The following is a 19,275-nucleotide window of genomic DNA, read 5'->3' as shown; positions in this document are numbered from 1 at the left end:
ATCCCTGAGCTACAGTACTGTGTCTATATGACAGTGTATGTTTACCTGTGCAGGTGAACTTCTTGGAAGGCGTTGTGAGCAGCAGTTTGTCGGTCATGTCACCAGGGCCGGTGCAGCGGGCGATGCCAGGCTCCTTGTAGCCGCTCTTCACCCAGTCTGACAGCCACTGCATGTGGCAGTCACAGTACAGAGGGTTGGCCCCCAGAGCCCTGCCAGCCAGGGAGATAGAGGAGAACAACGTTCAGACAGGAAGGATAAATTAGAACTACATCACAGATCAGACGTGCAGGAAATTAAAAGAGAGTCAAAATCAGAAAGGTCGCGGTGTTAATGCTTACAACATTATGCGTGAACCGTGGTACATTTCTACCATGAATAACTTAGACTGGAGTGAACGTTAGGCGATAAACTTAAAACACGTCACATAAAGTGTTTCCTGATGTTTTACAGCTCTGATAACACACTCTAAATTCAGGTCCCTAATATAGCATTGAAGTCGCACTGGGATAAAGTCATTAGCATCATCTGCTTTATTCATGCTCACCAATGATCACCAAATAGCTCATTCATTAGCTACTTGGCTACTATCTGGCCACTAAACAATCATATCCATGCGCCTGAACAGCAATACTTTTATTACCAATGTAATAATCTGCTGATAGATTTCATTCGAACACCATGTATAGATATACATCATATGCATTTGTATTTGCAGACTAGAATCATCATTACTACTCTTAATATTTGAAAACTCCCTCAAAAGACTGATCTGACTAAACTGTTGTACTCTTGTAGATCTGTTGTGAATATAGACAATATTAGGGTCAGTCTATCGCGCTATCCGTGGTGCTGATCCTCGTGTGTGCCCCGGGGGCATTCCCACCAGCAGGTAGCTGAAACATGGTTAGCATCATCTTTCACTTATATAACCCCTATGCTCTCACTACAGAGTGGATGGGAAACAGCAGTCATCTCAAGAAAGAGAAACTTCAGAGGTCTTCAGTGTGAGAAGTAAATGTTTCCATTCTTAGCTTCTGTGTTGCATTTAAATATCTGTTCTGAGCCTCTGCACTGGAGTATTTTATATTTTTTGTTAGTAAATATACATGTACTGTCCCTTGTTTTAAATACATCAATTCAATTCAATTCAAATCCAATGGTGTGTTGTAGCTTAGAAGAGTGAAGCATTTAATAGAGGAGTAAGGCACTAGAATACAACCATATGTATATATATACGTATATATATATATATATAGAGCAACCTTTAATTTCAATCGTAAATATTAAAGAAAAAAGAGAAGAGCAGGAGAAGGGAGATACAGTATCTGTAGATACTGTAGGTTTGTTGCTCAGTTACTTCTGGCAGCCTTATATATTCACAGAGACTCACTCAACATACATTTTTCTTTTAAACCATGGGGATAGGCTCTTTTGTCATGATAATGTGTTTTCCTTATTTTGCAATTTCATAAGGTTAGTAGGTAAACACTTCCATCCCAGAGAAAGACGTAAATTGTGATGTGTGTCTCTTTATGTTACTCACAGGTGGGAGAGCGATGACAGGTCTTTGAAGGCTCCCTCTGGTATCAGTGATATGTCGTTACCATGGAGAGACCTAAGAAAGGGCGAGAGATAGAGGAAGAAAGAGTGAGGAAAAGGCTCTGGATGTTGAAAGTCTAGCTTCTTCAGCACAGGTTTCTGAGTTATCTACCACACTGCATGTGTTGTGAAGGATACTCACAGCAAACGGAGAGATTTGAGTCCATCGAACGCCCTCACTGGTATGCAGCGCAGGCGGTTGTAGCTCAGGATTCTTTACACAAAAAATAAACATGTTAGAATTGAGACAAATGCAGATTTTCTTTTTTAATATGGCTTAAAATGCAGCAAGGCACTTCAGAGCAAAATCCTTTTTATAACTGCATACCACTGAGTTAAGCAAGAGAGCAATACACACACAATTGAACACACTTGTCAGCATCAAAACAGTTGGAAATTGGAAACACACACACCCACACAAGCAAACATCTTGCACTCAAAGTGAGAACTTTAACATTCATTACACTCTTTCCAGAAACACGTTTATACAATCTACATGACATCAGACTTACTAGTATAAGTATAGCTACTGTTTCCCTCCCCAACTAAAACTGATTAAACTATCTTCCAATCCTCGATCGGTTCATTATATTTCTTACTTTTTTTTATATTAGTTAGTTTGTACAAGATGCTTTGTGATTAAAAAAGGCTAATGATGCACTGGGGAAATAAAACCTCATTAATCGGCTCCCATGGGTCGCAGCATTTAAGTTGTCACAGACAAAATATCTGCTTTAATTTTGTCAAGTCCAGTTTCTCACTGAGCATTCGTGACCAACACAGACACACACACACACACACACTGTATGCTCACACACACTGCACGCTCACACACATTGCAAAGGGACTGTAAAGCAGACTCACAGGGTAAGCAGCTCGGACATGTTACTGAGGCTGTGGTTGGACAACGTGCTGATCTGGTTGTTACTCAAATCACTGAAAAGGAAACAATAGCAGATACATAAACCAAACCCAGGCAGCATTGTCAACACATGCTTAAACAAATGCATATACACACACTCAAAAACGATATGTACTACATATTCCTTGGACAAAACTAGGTCACATGAAAAGTGATTCAATACAGAGCTCGGATTCAGTACCAGTCGGTTAGTTTTGGTCTTAAGAAGCAGAGTGCAGTGGAAGCAGGAAGTCACGATACTCATTCACGATCCTCAAAATTGTGTTTGACTGAGCAGAACTCTGACTTTGTGATGTGAGTGTAGGTGTGTCTGCCGTGGTCATGTGGGGTGAGACTTACATGAGTGTTAAGTGTTTGTAATCGGAGAGCTCCACAGGAACCTGAGTGAAGTGGTTGCCATCAAGATACCTGAGAAACAGAGAGAGGGAGAGAGACAGAAAGAAAGAGAGCGATAGGGAAAGATGGATAGACAGAAATATGCAAGATTGAGGAAGATTGGGAAAGTGAGAGAGAAAATTAGAAGGGAGAAAATTGAGTTATTTATTGTAGGAAATTCCTCATCTCCAGCAGTGTGAGAGTCATTACTGCTGCAGCCATATTAAACACTGGAGTTTAATATCCCCACATGCATCTTATACGTTTTATCCAGCCCCACAGCTGAGATCATATCTCCTTCAATTTGTGACAATGGGCCATTAATCCAGCATATTAATGAAGTCTTTTTTAATAATGGACAAAGCACATTTCCCACAGGTGAAATGGTGAAATAAAATAAAACCCCACCTAGCCTGCTGTTTAATTTAAAGTTATAATTTGATATACATCAGGGATTTTGTGGGTGTGTCTTGAGATGAGTTCTGGAATAAAATTGCTTATGTGTACTATGTCTCTATAAGCCTGGTTTCTAAAACTTCACGCATCATCTGACTGGGTACAGCTTTAGTAACATAACAAAATAAGTAAGATGTACAAGATGAAGTTTTACATTTTCGAAAGTAGACAACTTTGATGCTTCCTTGGGGGCAAACCAAAACAAAAAAAGTGGGTCTTATCCCGACTTCACACCAGACTTAAGACTGCATAAGTATTACTGATGCGCCCACACATCCTTCGACCTCCGTTATGTCTTCACTGTCCTCAGAGCCAGCTGTCCTGTCAGCTGCACAGCTCCTGAGGTGCTGACAGGACAGCAGGTGGGCTTCACCAGGCAGAGAATATTTACCCCTTTTATTGTAGCTATAAAAACCCAAAGTGAAACCAGAGAAACTTTTATATCAATCATCACAGATATAGGTTTATAATGGGAAATTGCAGTGCTGCCTATAGAGATTACATTTCACTGACATCCTGGGAAAAAATCAAGTATGTAGATTGATTTTAGTTTGCATCAATCAGTTTTGCCATGGATTGTACACTTGTTAAATTTGAAACAGATATCTTGTAAGTTATTACTGTAAAATAATATATTGTATATCTTCAAATGTTGTGTTTTCCAAATTACTGATCCTTTTTCTGTTTACGTGTTGAGAAAATGCTCATACTTTTTAAGCTACATAAACAGAACAGTACTGTTATTGTTTAAATCGAAGTACATTTTCTTGGAGATAAAAAGGTCTAATCTAAGGTTTGGAAAGGGAGTCATGTACTGTAGAAGACCGGACTCTTTTCTCAGACTAGTTATAATTATTTTGTGTTGGTCTCACTCACAGTTCGGTGGTCTCTTTGGGCAGGCCTTTGGGCAGCGTGTTGAGGCCCTTGTTGCTGCAGCGCACCACCGTGTCCAGACAGGAGCACTCTGCGGGACACCTCAGCACTGGGGAGCAGCTGTTCTCGTTGTTACCTGACCAAAGATGGATGGATAGGAGGAAGGATGGTAGATAGATGATGACGGAAAATTAAAACACATTTATTTTGGAGCTGCAGGTGACGCCATCTGTAAAGAATAAATATGCTCCATCTTACCCTCTTCACAGGCAAAGTCCTGGGCAGCTACATCCTGGATGGGGATCTCCTTCAAGAAATAAGGATTCTGGCAGCGAGGGTTACCCGTGACGATGCGTTTCCTTCTGAGCCAATCACCGAGCCAGGCCAGGTGACAGTTACAGTTAAAGGGATTGGCCAGAAGGTTGCTGGAGAACAAAGAGAGTATGAAGGGTTATTTTGTGCCTGTGTGTGTGTCTTTTACATTAATATTTGTGTGTGTGTGTGTGTGTGTGTGTGTGTGTGTGTGTACTCACAGTGTGGACAGGGAGTGCAATGTGTCGAAGGCTCCAGGGTTCATGGAGGTGATCTGGTTGTCGTAGAGCGACAGCAGACGAACGGAGCTCAACCCCACAAAACTGCTGTTACTCACACAGCTGATACGATTACTCCTCAGCATACTGCTCACACACAGACACAGAGGGACACACACATGATTTAATTTCCTACTTTGAAATACAAATGATATAGATATTTTCATGATAATACAAGCCTGTGAATTATGAATGCTCACATGTTTGTTTTACATGTTTTTGTGTGGTCAAATTTGAATTCTGCACACATAATTTATAAGATCATGTGAGTGCGTCTGCATTAATTAACTGTAATGTGCACGTGTGTGTGTGTGTGTGTGTGTGTGTGTGTGTGTGTGTGTGTGTGTGTGTACCCACAGTGTGCGGAGGCCACCGAGTCCCTTCAGCATGAGGTGGTGTACGTTCTCCAGTCTGTTGGAGGTAAGGATCAACTCATTGACCCCGGAGGCTCCTTCAAATGTCCCCTCCTCTATGTCAGTGATACGGTTATTGCTCAGGTTACTGCAAGGAAAGTTAAGAAGACAGTAAAAGAGAAAAGAGTTAAAAAATGTAGATGAAGAGAGAGCATGAGGAGGATAAAAACAGCAATAGGGAATCGTTCTAGTCAGAGTACCAGTTAGAGGGAGTAGGGTAAATATAGACAAATACACATGGTTCAATTTGATTTCTGTGTAAAAACCCGATTACAATCACAGCTTTCTCTGTGTGACCTGAGTACTGTTTCTGACAACCACATGTGACTCTTTGTTCCCGCTATGTTTGCAACATGTGTGACTCACATCTTTCTCAGCTGAGGCAACTTTTTGAAGATCCCTGTCGCCTCGAGCACAGTGAATTCATTGTTGTTCAGACGCCTAAGAACAGAGAAGAGAAGAGGTGGTCAGAGACAAAAAGAGAGAAAAACAGAACAAACGGAGACAGAAGAGGAGGAGGGAGGAGATCGAGGTTGAAGCAAGGTTTCCTCTATACCACACACAGATAGACTTTGTAGTAGAAAGCTACAGCGTGACTCACAGTTCGGCGGTGTACTGGGGGATGTGATCTGGTATTTTGGTGAGTTTCTGGTTGGAGCAGTCCACCGTGGTGCCCTCACAGCGGCACTTCTCTGGGCAGGCCAAGTCGGCGAAGCAGTCCCCTCCAAGCTTACTGCGGTAATCTTCAGTACCTGATCACAATCACAATCACAACGTCACCGAGTGCCCTCATCGTGCAAGATTCAAATCCCAGCGTGTACTGGTATGTTCCAACATTAACACAGCGCATGGCTGGAGTGAAAGTTGTGATACAAAGGAAGAATTTCAAAAACAGTGCGGAGGGGCTTAGCTGCTTTTGTTTTCAAAATTGTCAAAAAGATCCAAACATGTTCAAAAAACGTTGGCGTTCATAAGTGTATGCAACATTCCCCATGAGCTACTGTATACTTCAAAAGACTGCATTTATATCAAAACCAAAACGGAGCCACGATTACAAAACACACACACTGAAAATACATGTCACACACGCTTCCACACAAACGTAGTTTCTTTTTGCAGTCCCATCAGACTACAAAGCAACTGTTAGTGTTAGAAACCACAGCACAAACAAGACAGCATCAACAATTGAGATCATAGCAGTAAAATGCTCAAACACACACACACACAAACACACACTCACACACACACACACACACACACACACACAAGGGATGACAGGAGATGACTGTCTCTTGCGTCTCGGCCATGCTGTAGGGTTTTGCAGGGCCGTTCCATGGTGCTTGACGGAACCATGTTCCACTTTAGGAACCTTGCAGCCACATGGTTAGATCAAGCACAAAGGAACAACCTGCTGACTGACTGCTCCTCCGCTGGATCACGGGGGCGGGAAGGACAGAGGGAGCAAGGGAGACGGAGAGGACGAGGTTAAGTAGAGATAGAGGAGAGGAGGAGAAGAAGAGGTAAGAAAGGAAGGAAAGAGAAGAGTGGTGAGAAAATGGAGAGGAGAAGAGGGAAAAGGACATGCAAAGAGAAGGTAAGTTTACATTAAGGATGTGAAGAGGAAGCCATAAGGGGGGTTAAGGTGACGGCTGAGGAAATGAATCCCTTATATTGAAGTTAGAAGGGGAGCAATAATAAGGAGGAGGAAGAGATCAGACAGGGTGGAAAGTAGATTCAAGAAAAAGCAAGGGAACTGGACAGCAATATTTAAAGACATCTAAACTGGGGAGCAGGAACAGAGCAGCAGCTAGAGGGGAGTGGGAGGAGAGTTACAGCAGCACTGAAGGCAAGAGAAGCCCTGACTTCTAGGAACACACACATACATGTTTATCATCAAACATGGACACACACACACATCCCCACACACACACTGAAGAGAAGATAATACATATATGAACCATTGAGTAATAACATGTAGGTCTTGGGAATTGTGTTGTTTGTAAACAGGTAAAGGAGTCACATAGGGGTCAAAGGACACGTTGGGTGGTAGAGGTCAAAGGTCAGTGGCTGGAACAGGGGACAGGAGACGAGGGACTCGGAGATGACGCAATTCTGCGTGTGTTTGTGTGTGTGTTACTTACAGCCGACATGTTGATGTACTCCTGAGTGTGTGAGAGAGGCAGTAGGAGAAAGAAGAAGATTTAACTCGTTTATTTGAACAGGAGGCGGAAAAAGGGATGAAACCGAGAAAAAGATTCTGTACTTTTTTCGTGTTTAGTCCTCAGGCAGTGTTTCATTTAAAGGGGTAATGACTCGTGAATAGTGAGAATCGTGCTGGAATAACATGACTTTTGGTGGGTGCCTTCATCCAACACACATCCTGGGCTCCTTTGCTTGAAGCACAACTGATTCAAACAACTGATTGGTTTGGGGAGGATACGAAAAGCACACATAAATGTGCCATGCCTATAAACAATAACATTTAGCCAGCTTTAAACAATTACAAACGCAAAGCACATTTCTTTTTTGTGTATTTTGTTAACAGGGAGGAAACTGGAATGAAATAATTTTGTTTATACCAATAATGTAGGATTAAGGTAGGATCCAAAATAATATCCCTTGTAATAGAGGACATGATGCAATTGGGCTAGGGGATTGAAGATGTGCTGATACAAGGCGCGTTGTTTCACAGAATAAAACATGTTTGATCAACTTTTCAACTGCAATGTCTTCAATTATTCAGCTTTGTAGTATTTGGGCTTTGAAACCTATGTCCCCCCCAGTGAGTTAATGAATGTAGCACACACACACACACACACACACACACACACACACACACACACACACACACACACACACACACACACACACACACACACACACACACACACACACACACACACACCCCCCCCCCCCTCTGTGTGCTGTAGTGGTAATGACCGCCCTTAGCCCTGCTACTGATCTCATATGCATGTCTGATTTACATATTTCCCAGCACCCCTCTGCGCATGGTAACTGCGTGACCTTTTGATGTTCTGCAGTGGGCGAAACAGACACAGATGCTCGCGGACACACGCTCATACATTAGCTATCATTAAATGTAGTAAGAAGTGGGGAGGACTGGTATCAAATATAGTCTCTGTGATCGCTGGACCAATAGACTTTGATTTATACAGATTATACTATGTAGCGCTAAGCTGACCTAAGTTTATTAACTCAATTATTTTCCACCTGCTATCGTGAAGATGCCTAAAAATCCCCCCAAAAAATCCTAAACCTAGAGCAAGGGTGAGAGCGTGATTATCAGGTGCCTGGGTAAACATGATGCATTATGATGTATGTTAGACCATTCAAAGAAATTGTCGTGGCATTCAAAAGGTGTCAGTCAAGGCAAGTCACTCAAACAAGTGTTCAGAGTGTGTGAGTGTGCAGCATCAGCCGTGATGGACCAACAAGTGTCTTACACACACACACCCAAGATCACACACACATGCTCGAAGTACAGTACCTGGGATGAAATACTGTTCTCTAGCTAATGGAGAGGGCAGAGACAGAGAAAGAGTGACAATGAAAAAAAAAAAAAAAATAACGAAAGGCTTGTCTAAAAGAAAGTACTTACTCTGTGTGTGTGTGTGTGTGTGTGTGTGTGTGTGTGTGTGTGTGTGTGTGTGTGTGTGTGTGTGTGTGTGTGTGTGTGTGTGTGTGTGTGTTTATGTGGTTAACTCAGAAAGAGAGATGCCAGAAAATGCTGAAAACAGGGAGTTGAGGTTAGTAAAGAGAGGCTGAGGGAAAATCCCAGCTGGAAAACACAGAATGAAAACACAGGAATGTAAATCAATCTGGATATTATGTAGGGCTGCCCCCACTCTGTCGCTCTGATAATTTGTTACGCTTTTTTCATGCTGAAAGACTTATTTCCAAGAAACATATAAAGAAAGCTTTTAAGTAGTGCTTGGGCATGATTTGTTGATTAAATCCACTGATCCATTAGTTGACAAAATTGTTTGTCTTGGAGGATTACATTAGTCAGGGACAACCCTAATTGTGTGTCTGTAATTATGTGTGAATAATCCGAAACAGCAATAATCAATTATCTAAAAAGATCAATGTGTTTTGCGATGCCACATTTGTTTATACCTGAGCAGCGGAACTTCTTGCTCTTGATTTGTCCGATCCGTTTGTTGGCGAGGCGTCGGGGGCTGGTGCAGCGGGCGCCGCTCGTCTCGATGGGATTGTCCTGCAGGTAGTCTGCCAGCCACTTCAGATGGCAGTCACAGATAAACGGGTTCTGGGCTAAGTGACTGATGACACACACACAGACACACAAGTAAGCTGTCAGAACATATATTATATAAAAATAAATCAACTGTCAAGAGTCTTAAGCATACATTATGGACCTGTCTTTTACATGGAGACTGTCCTTAAAGGGAAAACAACTTAATTGAAATAGGGAGACGGACACTTTCTTACAAAGTATCTAACTGATTTTAAGATAATCAAAATAAATGTTTGGTGGTGATAACAAACATGTGTGTGTGTGTGTGTGTGTGTGTGTGTGTGTGTGTGTGTGTGTGTGTGTGTGTGTGTGTGTGTGTGTGTGTGTGTGTGTGTGTGTGCGTGTGTGTGTGTACGTACAGCGTTTGTATGGCTCTTAGTGATGAGAAGGTCCCTTTGGCGATGGTTTGGAGCTTGTTGTCATATAGTGAGAGAAGGTTGAGGTTGTGGAGGTCCTGAAATGCATCCACACGCAGACACGCTATCTTATTAGCATTCAGTAACCTGAAGAGAGAGTGAGAGAGTGAGAGAGAGAGAGAGAGGGAGAGAGAGGTGGGGAATGACAGTTTATCCTGTTATCATTCTTCAATGAGTGTTTAAAATGTTACAGGTCATGGCTTTCAATCACAATGTCTCCACTCTGATGACAGTGTTTAAGGTATGCACTTTTCAGCAGAATATCAATGAGATGCTACCCACTACTGTGTGTGTGTGTGTGTGTGTGTGTGTGTGTGTGTGTGTGTGTGTGTGTGTGTGTGTGTGTGTGTGTGTGTGTGTGTGTGTGTGTGTGTCTACTCACAATAGCTGCAGAGAAAAAAGTCCCTCAAACAGTGCTTTGGAAATCTCAGTGATCTTGTTTCCGTATAACACCCTGTGGAGCACAAACACTGCATTAATAAGTTATGAATAAGACAACACATACTGTGCAGTAATAATGTTAATATCAACACCCGGCATACACTGAAAAACATTTTTTGCACTACTTGCTGTTACCAGCAGATATTTAAGTACCTTTTATATTTTGTTAGTGCTTAAAAAAATGCGGCTCCAGTAAATATTTGACAGTGTAGCAGTGAATGCCGCATTAATGTCAAATTCTCACAGGCTATAATTGCAAACAGCCTGTGGGAAAAAAGGCTGTAATTCAGGTGTGAAGAATGTCTTATTACAATACTTCCTCACATGAAATGCCTAAATCTGCAGCAAATTGCCACTTGTTACATTCTTATTCAAATCTGATATTAACACTAATGAAAATGTTCTGGTTTCACCAAAAATGTTTAAAGATTTTCAAGATAAAAATAACAAATGCAGGCTATTTATCTGTTGTTACTGCCTATGTAAACATCTTTGATAAAGGCTTTAACACAGTTGAACAGTTTATTCATTTCTGCCAACATGACGTGAATGCAGTACACAACTTTAAGGAGTGGGTCTTTGGCTTTTTATTTAAAAGAACACATACATATTAGAGAAAAACATTAAGACCTGAAATGATAAGACCTTGAAAACCTTCCTTTTTTTCTCATTTGTCTTCCAAATGCTAACCCGTAAAAACCCTATGCCTTTGCGCCAACACCTGATAGACGGTATGTTAACACCACTGACATAAAGTATAACTAGTTCTGAACAGTTTTCATCTAAATGTCACAATAAAAAAACTCCCCCATAAATCTGGCTCCAGTGTGAGTAATGCACGTTGTTATCAGAGAAAAGCTTTTTATAAATACATCAGATTACATTACACAAACAGGTCAAGGCTGAGACTGCCACTGCCTTGCCCAACAAATACCTTGGACGCATTCACACAAACACACACACACACACACACACACACACACACACACACACACACACACACACACACACACACACACCACACACACACACACACACACACACACACACACACACCACACACACACACACACACACACACACACACACACACACACACACACACACACACACACACACACACACACACACAGGAAGAGCTATCAGTCATCTTTACACTCCACGCTGAGTTGAGCTGTGTATGCAGGCAGTCTAAAAACATGTGTTTTCGATTGGCTTATATTTCATTGTGCTGAGTGGCTGTCCCTGAGAGACCTGTGGTTGGGAAACACACGATGCACTTCATTTATGTCTCACACACACACATTAGCACATACTGTTTTGCGTGCCCGCGCACACACACACCCATGCACAGACAGAATCGATGGCTCATTTACGTCCTCTCTAACCAAACCCTGACACACAATGAACACACAGTGCAGTTTATAATGTGAAAATCATACTTATGTAGTGTGTCAGCATGATGTGTGTGTCCCATTCTCTCTGTGGTGAATGTGTAATGAGGTGGCAGAAGCCTCCATTCAGCAATTCAGCGTTTATGAATTATTGACTTTGGAGAGACGAGACCTTAATATAACTCCTTTATGAAATAACGCTACATCCCTCACTCCCCCTCGTCTCTGTGTATGCTTCAACATACCTTCACACGCAAAGTCCGACCTGAGATTAAGATGTTCTTCTCAAAGTGTATCTGAAATGTCTCTATAATGCGTATTCCTCCTGAGGAAGGGCCATATTGTGGTGTTTTGTTAAAACTGCATCCTAGATACAAACATATCACTCAATACTCACAGAGAGTTGAGGGAGCGCAGACCTTGGAAGGCGTCTGAGGCTAACTCGGAAATCTGGTTGTTACTCAAGTCACTGTGAAGAACAGAGCCAGACAAAAGAGACAAGAGACAGCGAGGGAGAGAGAAAAAAAAAGTTAAACATGGAGGTCAACACAATCAGGGCAGGAACAGAAGTTTTTGGCTGACAGGGTGCAAAATACATGAATCTCTTAATCTACTCACATCCTGCGCAGCTTCTTATAAGGAGAAAAGGCTCCAGCTGGGATCACCTTGATGGCGTTCTGCTCCAGTCGTCTGGAACCAGAAACATACACACGGACCATTGAGGAGCGACATTAACATTTGTTTATCACAGGGCTATCTCCGCTCTATCTCTCTCTGCTGCTCATTCCCGGGGGCTCGGGCTAAAGTGGAACATTTCCCAGATAAAGCGCTTTGAAGACAGATGCCAAAAAGTCAAATGTCTCTGATCTTTTGCCCTCTTAACATGCGTGCAGTCAGAAAGACACACAAACACAGGGCCTTAACTATCTGGGCAATGTTCCATTAAGTGCCAGTCTGACTCTGCATCAGTCGGGCCTAAACAAACCGAGCCTGAGAGCCATGAGAGAGAGAGAGAGAGAGAGAGAGGGGAGAGAGGGAGAGAGGGAGAGAGAGAGAGAGAGTCAAACAAAATAGAAAAGAGACCCAAACACCCGTTCTCTAAACATTTCACGTGTTCAGTCACTGTGAGAAGAAGACGGTGGAACATGATTTGCAAACCAACCATTCAATTTGGAAACATTTCCCTAAAATGAGTTTGTTTTTCATTTGTTGTTCTCTGCCGTTTAGCTTCTCTCCAGTCCTTTCTTTACTACTAACATCTTTGACCCAACACACAGGAGGATTGTATTTCATTGTAATGTATCTGTTTTTCTTTTTGTTTTGTATTGTATTCTGTCAAGTGAATAGATATGAGTGCAATTCATTTGTGAAGTCTTAAATTGAGCCAAGGCCTGAAAAATCATCACAAAAGGTCTAAAAGGTACATGTCAGGATAAAATCATTAAACTATAAGTCAAATCACAAGTCTGGCACAAGTCAATTCTCAAATCCACATAACATCTTAAAGTATTATCCGGTCAAGTCTAAAGGAATTTGAGACAAGTTCAGCTTAAGTCTTCATAAACACACATCTCTCAATGCTTACCACTTCAATTATAAAGCATTTGAACATTGTCAATTAAAAGCTTTGGTTGCATTCTTTACATGCTTTAGCTAAACCCAATTCCTTTAAATGGTTAAACATAGTAAATACATATTCAATAGCCCAGGATTTTGCCAGAAAGTCTCGCTCAAGTCACGTCTACAGTCCTCCTTTTGGGTACTTTGTCACTTTAAATCTGCCAGCTATATCTTCTTGATGCCCCCTTTAGATAGAGATATGATTAGTCTTGTCCTTCACATTAATCTTTCGGTTCTTTCTCCCTCATTCCTTCATTATGTTCTTAAGCAGGAAAGAGCTGCATGACCAGGCTTTCTAATTTCACAGATGTGTGGTTTTATTCCACTGTACAGAGAGAAAGAGACATAGTGAAAGTTAAAGGTGGAACAAGGCAAAGAAGAAAATGGAGAGAGGCACAGTTAAAGAGCAAGAGAAATATCACTGCACCGAGAGTTGGGTGCAGGAGGGCATGCATGTGAATGTAGATCAAAGTAGGTGTGTATGTGTTCATGTGTGTCTTACATCTCAGTGATGGTTTCAGGCAGGTTGGTGGGTATTTCTGTCAGTCCCTTCCCTCTGCAGTCTACGATGTTGTTACTGCAGGTACAGGACTCTGGGCACTGTATCACACTGCAGGAGGAAGATGATGACGACTGGTGACCTACACAAAGACAGAAGGCCAATATTATCCATGGATAACTGTAATACTAGGTGGTAATCCCCAAGGCAAAATATGTTAAAGCTGACAGAGACAGCCAAAAAATCAAAGTGCGAAAAAGCAGCCACTGTGCAAGTGAGAGTCCTTAAATGTGACCTTGTCTATCCACAGTATAACCATCAGTCTTTTTATATAAAAGTGCTGTAAAGAAAAATCTGATGAGTACAAATTTCAGGTAGTGCAGTGCTTGGAAGCCAAGCCATGCAATAGAAGATGAGTACTTGCCTTCGTCCCAATCTTGAAAAGCATGAGCAAAAGACAAAGCAACGAGACAAAGCAAAAGATGGGTTTGCCACTGCAAACACAGATGTAAGTCACAAAATACACAACAAAGCAAACAGTCATCTGGACCTACCTGTGCAGGCAAACTCCTTCTTCTGCACCTCAGCCACGTTGTGCCCCCTCAAGTGCGGAGGGGCCATGCATTGTGTGTAGAGACCCAGGCGGGGTCGCTGTCGCAGCCACTCTGACAGCCAGGCCACGTTGCAGTCACACTGCAGGTTGTTGGAGTGCAGGCGACTGGGGACGAGAGGAGGGGGGGGGGAGGTGAAGGTGATTACAATAAAGGAGAGAGAAGATGGGGTACAGACAAGTGGCAAGCACAGGTGTTGGGAAGAAGGGTGAGAAATAATATATTTGAGGACAAGGGAGAAAGGAGCAGGGTGGGTGGAGGTAGGGGGGAAGAGTAGGGTACAGATCGATCAATGTACAAACGGGCCTTAATGAGAGAAATCCCTCCCATCGGATACAAATGTGTAGCAAACACTTACAAGGTCCTTAGCTTCGGCATGTGGTTGAAACTGGCCACAGACAGACGGCTGATGTTGTTGTTGTTGAGGGTGCTGAGGAGAACATTTTCAGAAACACGACGCCATTTAGATTCCTTAGATGCAACATGCACTGCAATTATTCAACACCTTGGCAGCAATTATACTGAAAGCAGCCTCAAAAGTGTCTTTCCTGAAAGAAACTTGAACGTAATTAATGTAATTATACTGTATATATATATACAGTATACATATGTATCCACACTTTTTTTCAAACCATAGGTTGGACAGTTAAAAAATGTGCATTTGAAATTAAATGGAAAAATCCCAAATGAATGTGTCAGTGGAATTTACAGCTCATAACTCAACATTCACAGTCCTTGTGCATCTTTGTGCTGCAAATGATCAGTCATTTTGAAATGGAACCAATTGTATGTTGTAAAGTATCTGTCGTTTTTTGTCAGACAGGAGTCACAAAAGTGGCAATAATAATGTTGTGATCAATGAATTCATTAAAAAGATGACGATCAGGCATCAAGTGTTCCTGCTGAAATCACATGAAACTCTTTTTTTCAAGAGCTGCACAGGCAAATTGAGGCAATGCAGTCTTTCAAAGGTCGACGAGTGTATAAGTAGTTTCTTATTATGTCCCCTGTAAATGTTCATCACTCATAGAAGCTCGGCTGATGTTAGCAGGTGAACAGAATAGACAGGTACTCACAGCACTTCCAGGTCACGTAACGCTCGGAAAGCTCCATCTTCAATACAGCTGATGTGGTTGTAGTCCAACTGGCTGCACACACATTTGTACAATCACAAAAGAGAGAAAGGAAAAAAGGAAGCAATTATAAGATGCAAAGGTGTCTTGCAGTATATTTTCAGTTAAAATTGCAGCCAACTCATCAACAGCCTCTCCCCGTACCCCAGTCACTTTCGCTTTAGTTCTGTCACCTGAGCCCACTGATCTTTATTCAACAAATGAATGTATCTATGTATCCATTCCCCTTTCCTGCTCTCTTCTATCTGACGTCTTTTATGTATGCGCTGCTCTTTACCTCTTTCCCCTTTCCCTATCTCTCTTTCTCTCTCCGTTGTTTTCCTCAGAACCGCTTTGCTGAAACAATTTAATTAAGACATAAGGACGGTAAATCATTTGCTGTCCCCCGCATGCTAATGCACACACTCACGCACACACACACACACACTGCCCTGTCCTTTTACAATAATTGCAAGGCATTTGAAAAAAATGTTTTATCTGATTTAGAAAAAAACCCAGGCTGAAGCCAAATAGTTAAAAAAATCTATATTTCTAGAATTAGTGCTGGGCAATTACTTTACCTGCGAAATGGCCAACAATTATCCTCAATCATCATAACTATGACTGAGGCAAAACAAAGAGAAGAGAAAACCACCGAAATGCCAGGAGCACACACAATTAAACACATTTACAAACACACACATACACACACACACACACACACACACACACACACACACACACACACACACACACACACACACACACACACACACACACACACACACCACACACACACACACACACACACACACACATACGCAGTAACACAACTACTAACGAGCAGCGGTGCCAGTCAATACAGCAAGCAGGAGGCACATGACATTTAACACAATGAAATATTGATGCACAGGCACATGGGGGTTTTGCACATTTGCAAACACATTGAAAAGCAATGTGTGTGTGCAAGCGTTTGTGTGGACACACAAAGATGCACCACACACACACACACATACATACATACATACACACACACACACACACACACACACACACACACACACACACACACACACACCCACACACACACACACACAAACACACACACACACACACACACACACACACACCACACACACACACACACACACACACACACACACACACACACACACACACACACAGAAAGTATTGCAGGAGTGACACTTACAGGTTCTTGATCTCCACAGCTCCTCTGAAGGCTTTCCGTGGAACCCCCTGAATCTGGTTCTCGCTGAGATCACTGGACAGAGAGATGAAACGAGAGAAAAGGGAGAAAGAGAGCAGAGAGTTAAGCCAAGCTGTCAATAAAGCCACTTGCTTTGCAGTACAAGTGCTTGATGTAATCACCAAGATGCCGCGGGGGAACTTCAGAGCCAGACAGATCATCTGTAAAATTGAGTTCCTTGCACACCGAGCATTCCTTCGCAAATATAATCAGGTGGCTCTATCTATCTCTCAGTGACACAAAAAACGCTGCCTCTGATATGTGATATCTGAGTGTCCACGTATCTGGAGGCAGACGCAATTCAAATGTCTGCTTTGAACATCCATCCAACTCAGGTATACGAGCCTATACATGCTTAAACAGCCTGTAGGGGGCACTAGTGACCTCTACTTCCCACAGAGCTTCCTGTTCCTCCTCTCACTCTCCCACACATCTCCCCCTCGCCCCTGCCTTCCTCTGCTTTTAAGGAGTGAGTGATGGATGTGTGTGTGTGTACCATAGGGTTTACAGAGATTTAATTTTCAGCCACTTTAACTAAGCCGCAGCTTGAAAAACAGCAAAAAAACAAAAAGAAAAACACTGTGCAGACACACATACTCCACCACACACACACACACACACACACACACACACACACACACACACACACACACACACACAGACGTGCACACGTGTGTGCTAATGAATTTTCCTCTTCACTCACGTGTACACAAACACACTGAATCACATGAACAGGTGTCTCTCTCATGAACCAAATATTCTACCTGCAGCAAAGTGAAAAACATGCTATCCCTGGTTGTTATAGCAACTTCATTTAGTGAAGGACACACACGGATGTGCACGCAATTAGTTTAATGAAATTAGGTAACACACACACTTACAAATGTAAATAAAGTCATGTAAAGGAGAGGGCTGATGCAGATATGAAATGTAGGTAAAAAGTGTGTGTGTGTGTGTGTATGTGTGTGTGTGTGTGTGTGTGTGTGTGTGTGTGTGTGTGTGTGTGTGTGTGTGTGTGTGTGTGTGTGTGTGTGTGTGTGTGGTGTGTTGTATGTAGGTGTGTGTGTGGTGTGTGTGTGTGTGTGTGTGTGTGTGTGTGTGTGTGTGTGTGTGTGTGTGTGTGTGTGTGTGTGTGTGTCTTCCGCCGCCAATACAGACTCTAGTTCCAGACGGACTCTGTGACCTTTCACCACTGACCCTCCAGCTCTTGACCCCGGCTGTGGCTGCGTGACCTCCACCATGCTAATCGGCTAACAGGTAATGCCCAGCCACATTCCTCAGATTCCTGCGTGTGATCGTGTGATCAGTCCTGCAGTTATCATCCATCTCCGTGTTTCCACCTGCTTCTATATCTGAATCATGTTCTTAGGGATTATCTTTTTGTGTCCAACTGAAAATATACAATTATTGCTTTTATTTCATGTAGAAGGTGAAATTGGATTGGCAGCTGACAGAGCAGGATATACACACTGAGCATAACATCTGCAGGTAAAGGTTTAACACGTACAAACTGCTACATATGACAGCAAACTAGCTATTAGACCTATGAAGTTACTTAAGGTCAGTGTCAACCTTTTGCATCAATGTCAGTCACTGTCACTGTCTAATAACAACATATGAACATCTGTACCTGTACACACACACATGCACCAAAACACACTCAAGTTCACATCAGGTTTCAATGCTCTCTGATGCCGGGTACAATCAACATTATCGTGGAATAAGACAGGCAAACATGTGTGTGCTTTTCCTAATGTGCGCACACACAAACACACACGGAGTGGCTGGTCTGAATCAAATAGTGTGTATCCTGATACTGTTTTTACAGGACTGGGGGGGGGGGCTGGTTGGAAAACCACCATGATCCTTTAGTCGCTGGAGCTCTAAAACTAAATAAACAGAGAGAAAGTGCTCCCTAACCCCGCCACCCCGCCACACACACACACACACACACACCACACACACACACACACACACACACACACACACACACACACACACACACACACACACACACACACACACACACACACACACACACACACACACAACACACAGCAGAGAAAGTAACCTGCAGTCTACATAAACTTCGTCTGCATATCAGATGTAGAAATCAGTAGAAACTTGCTAATGTGTCTTATGTGACAGTTGACATCTTGACAGTTTGCATGTCTATGTTTGAGGCCGCACACAGACCTCGCTGTAAACGACAGCACGCGTCAACTGATGTTGCCCAAAGTTTGTTTACATACACATTTGACATGTACCCTAGCGTAGATTTTCACAATTATAGTAATGCAGCTATGCATGGTAAACAAGGTTTAAAGTACATGATTGGTGCTGTGCACAAGAGGTGCTGTGTAGTATGTAAGTTATGTGTGTGTGTGTGTATGTATGTGTGTGTGTGTTTG

The 19,275-nt window shown here is 42.4% G+C and overlaps 1 protein-coding gene across 1 annotated transcript in view; it reads right to left on the bottom strand.

Moving 5' to 3' along the window:
- slit2 (slit homolog 2 (Drosophila)) overlaps positions 1 to 19,275 on the bottom strand; it is a 78,624-nt gene that overhangs the window by 12,785 nt on the left and 46,564 nt on the right. Inside the window, exons 5-25 of the mRNA XM_034120543.1 lie at positions 16,808 to 16,879; positions 15,562 to 15,633; positions 14,844 to 14,915; positions 14,429 to 14,592; positions 13,878 to 14,016; positions 12,374 to 12,445; positions 12,153 to 12,224; positions 10,303 to 10,374; positions 9,864 to 10,007; positions 9,366 to 9,529; positions 5,830 to 5,980; positions 5,595 to 5,669; positions 5,173 to 5,316; positions 4,759 to 4,902; positions 4,484 to 4,650; positions 4,229 to 4,361; positions 2,861 to 2,929; positions 2,464 to 2,535; positions 1,742 to 1,813; positions 1,544 to 1,615; positions 46 to 209 (exon numbers count right to left, since the gene is read on the bottom strand). Coding sequence (XP_033976434.1) covers positions 46 to 209; positions 1,544 to 1,615; positions 1,742 to 1,813; positions 2,464 to 2,535; positions 2,861 to 2,929; positions 4,229 to 4,361; positions 4,484 to 4,650; positions 4,759 to 4,902; positions 5,173 to 5,316; positions 5,595 to 5,669; positions 5,830 to 5,980; positions 9,366 to 9,529; positions 9,864 to 10,007; positions 10,303 to 10,374; positions 12,153 to 12,224; positions 12,374 to 12,445; positions 13,878 to 14,016; positions 14,429 to 14,592; positions 14,844 to 14,915; positions 15,562 to 15,633; positions 16,808 to 16,879 — 2,306 coding nt within the window. The remainder of the gene's footprint in view (positions 1 to 45; positions 210 to 1,543; positions 1,616 to 1,741; positions 1,814 to 2,463; positions 2,536 to 2,860; positions 2,930 to 4,228; positions 4,362 to 4,483; positions 4,651 to 4,758; positions 4,903 to 5,172; positions 5,317 to 5,594; positions 5,670 to 5,829; positions 5,981 to 9,365; positions 9,530 to 9,863; positions 10,008 to 10,302; positions 10,375 to 12,152; positions 12,225 to 12,373; positions 12,446 to 13,877; positions 14,017 to 14,428; positions 14,593 to 14,843; positions 14,916 to 15,561; positions 15,634 to 16,807; positions 16,880 to 19,275) is intronic.

The sequence above is a fragment of the Trematomus bernacchii genome, unplaced genomic scaffold, assembly GCF_902827165.1.
Source record: "Trematomus bernacchii unplaced genomic scaffold, fTreBer1.1, whole genome shotgun sequence".
In the NCBI taxonomy this organism is placed as follows: Eukaryota; Metazoa; Chordata; class Actinopteri; order Perciformes; family Nototheniidae; genus Trematomus; species Trematomus bernacchii.
Note: the sequence above shows the minus strand (reverse complement) of the source record. Positions and strands in the feature narration are given on the sequence as shown.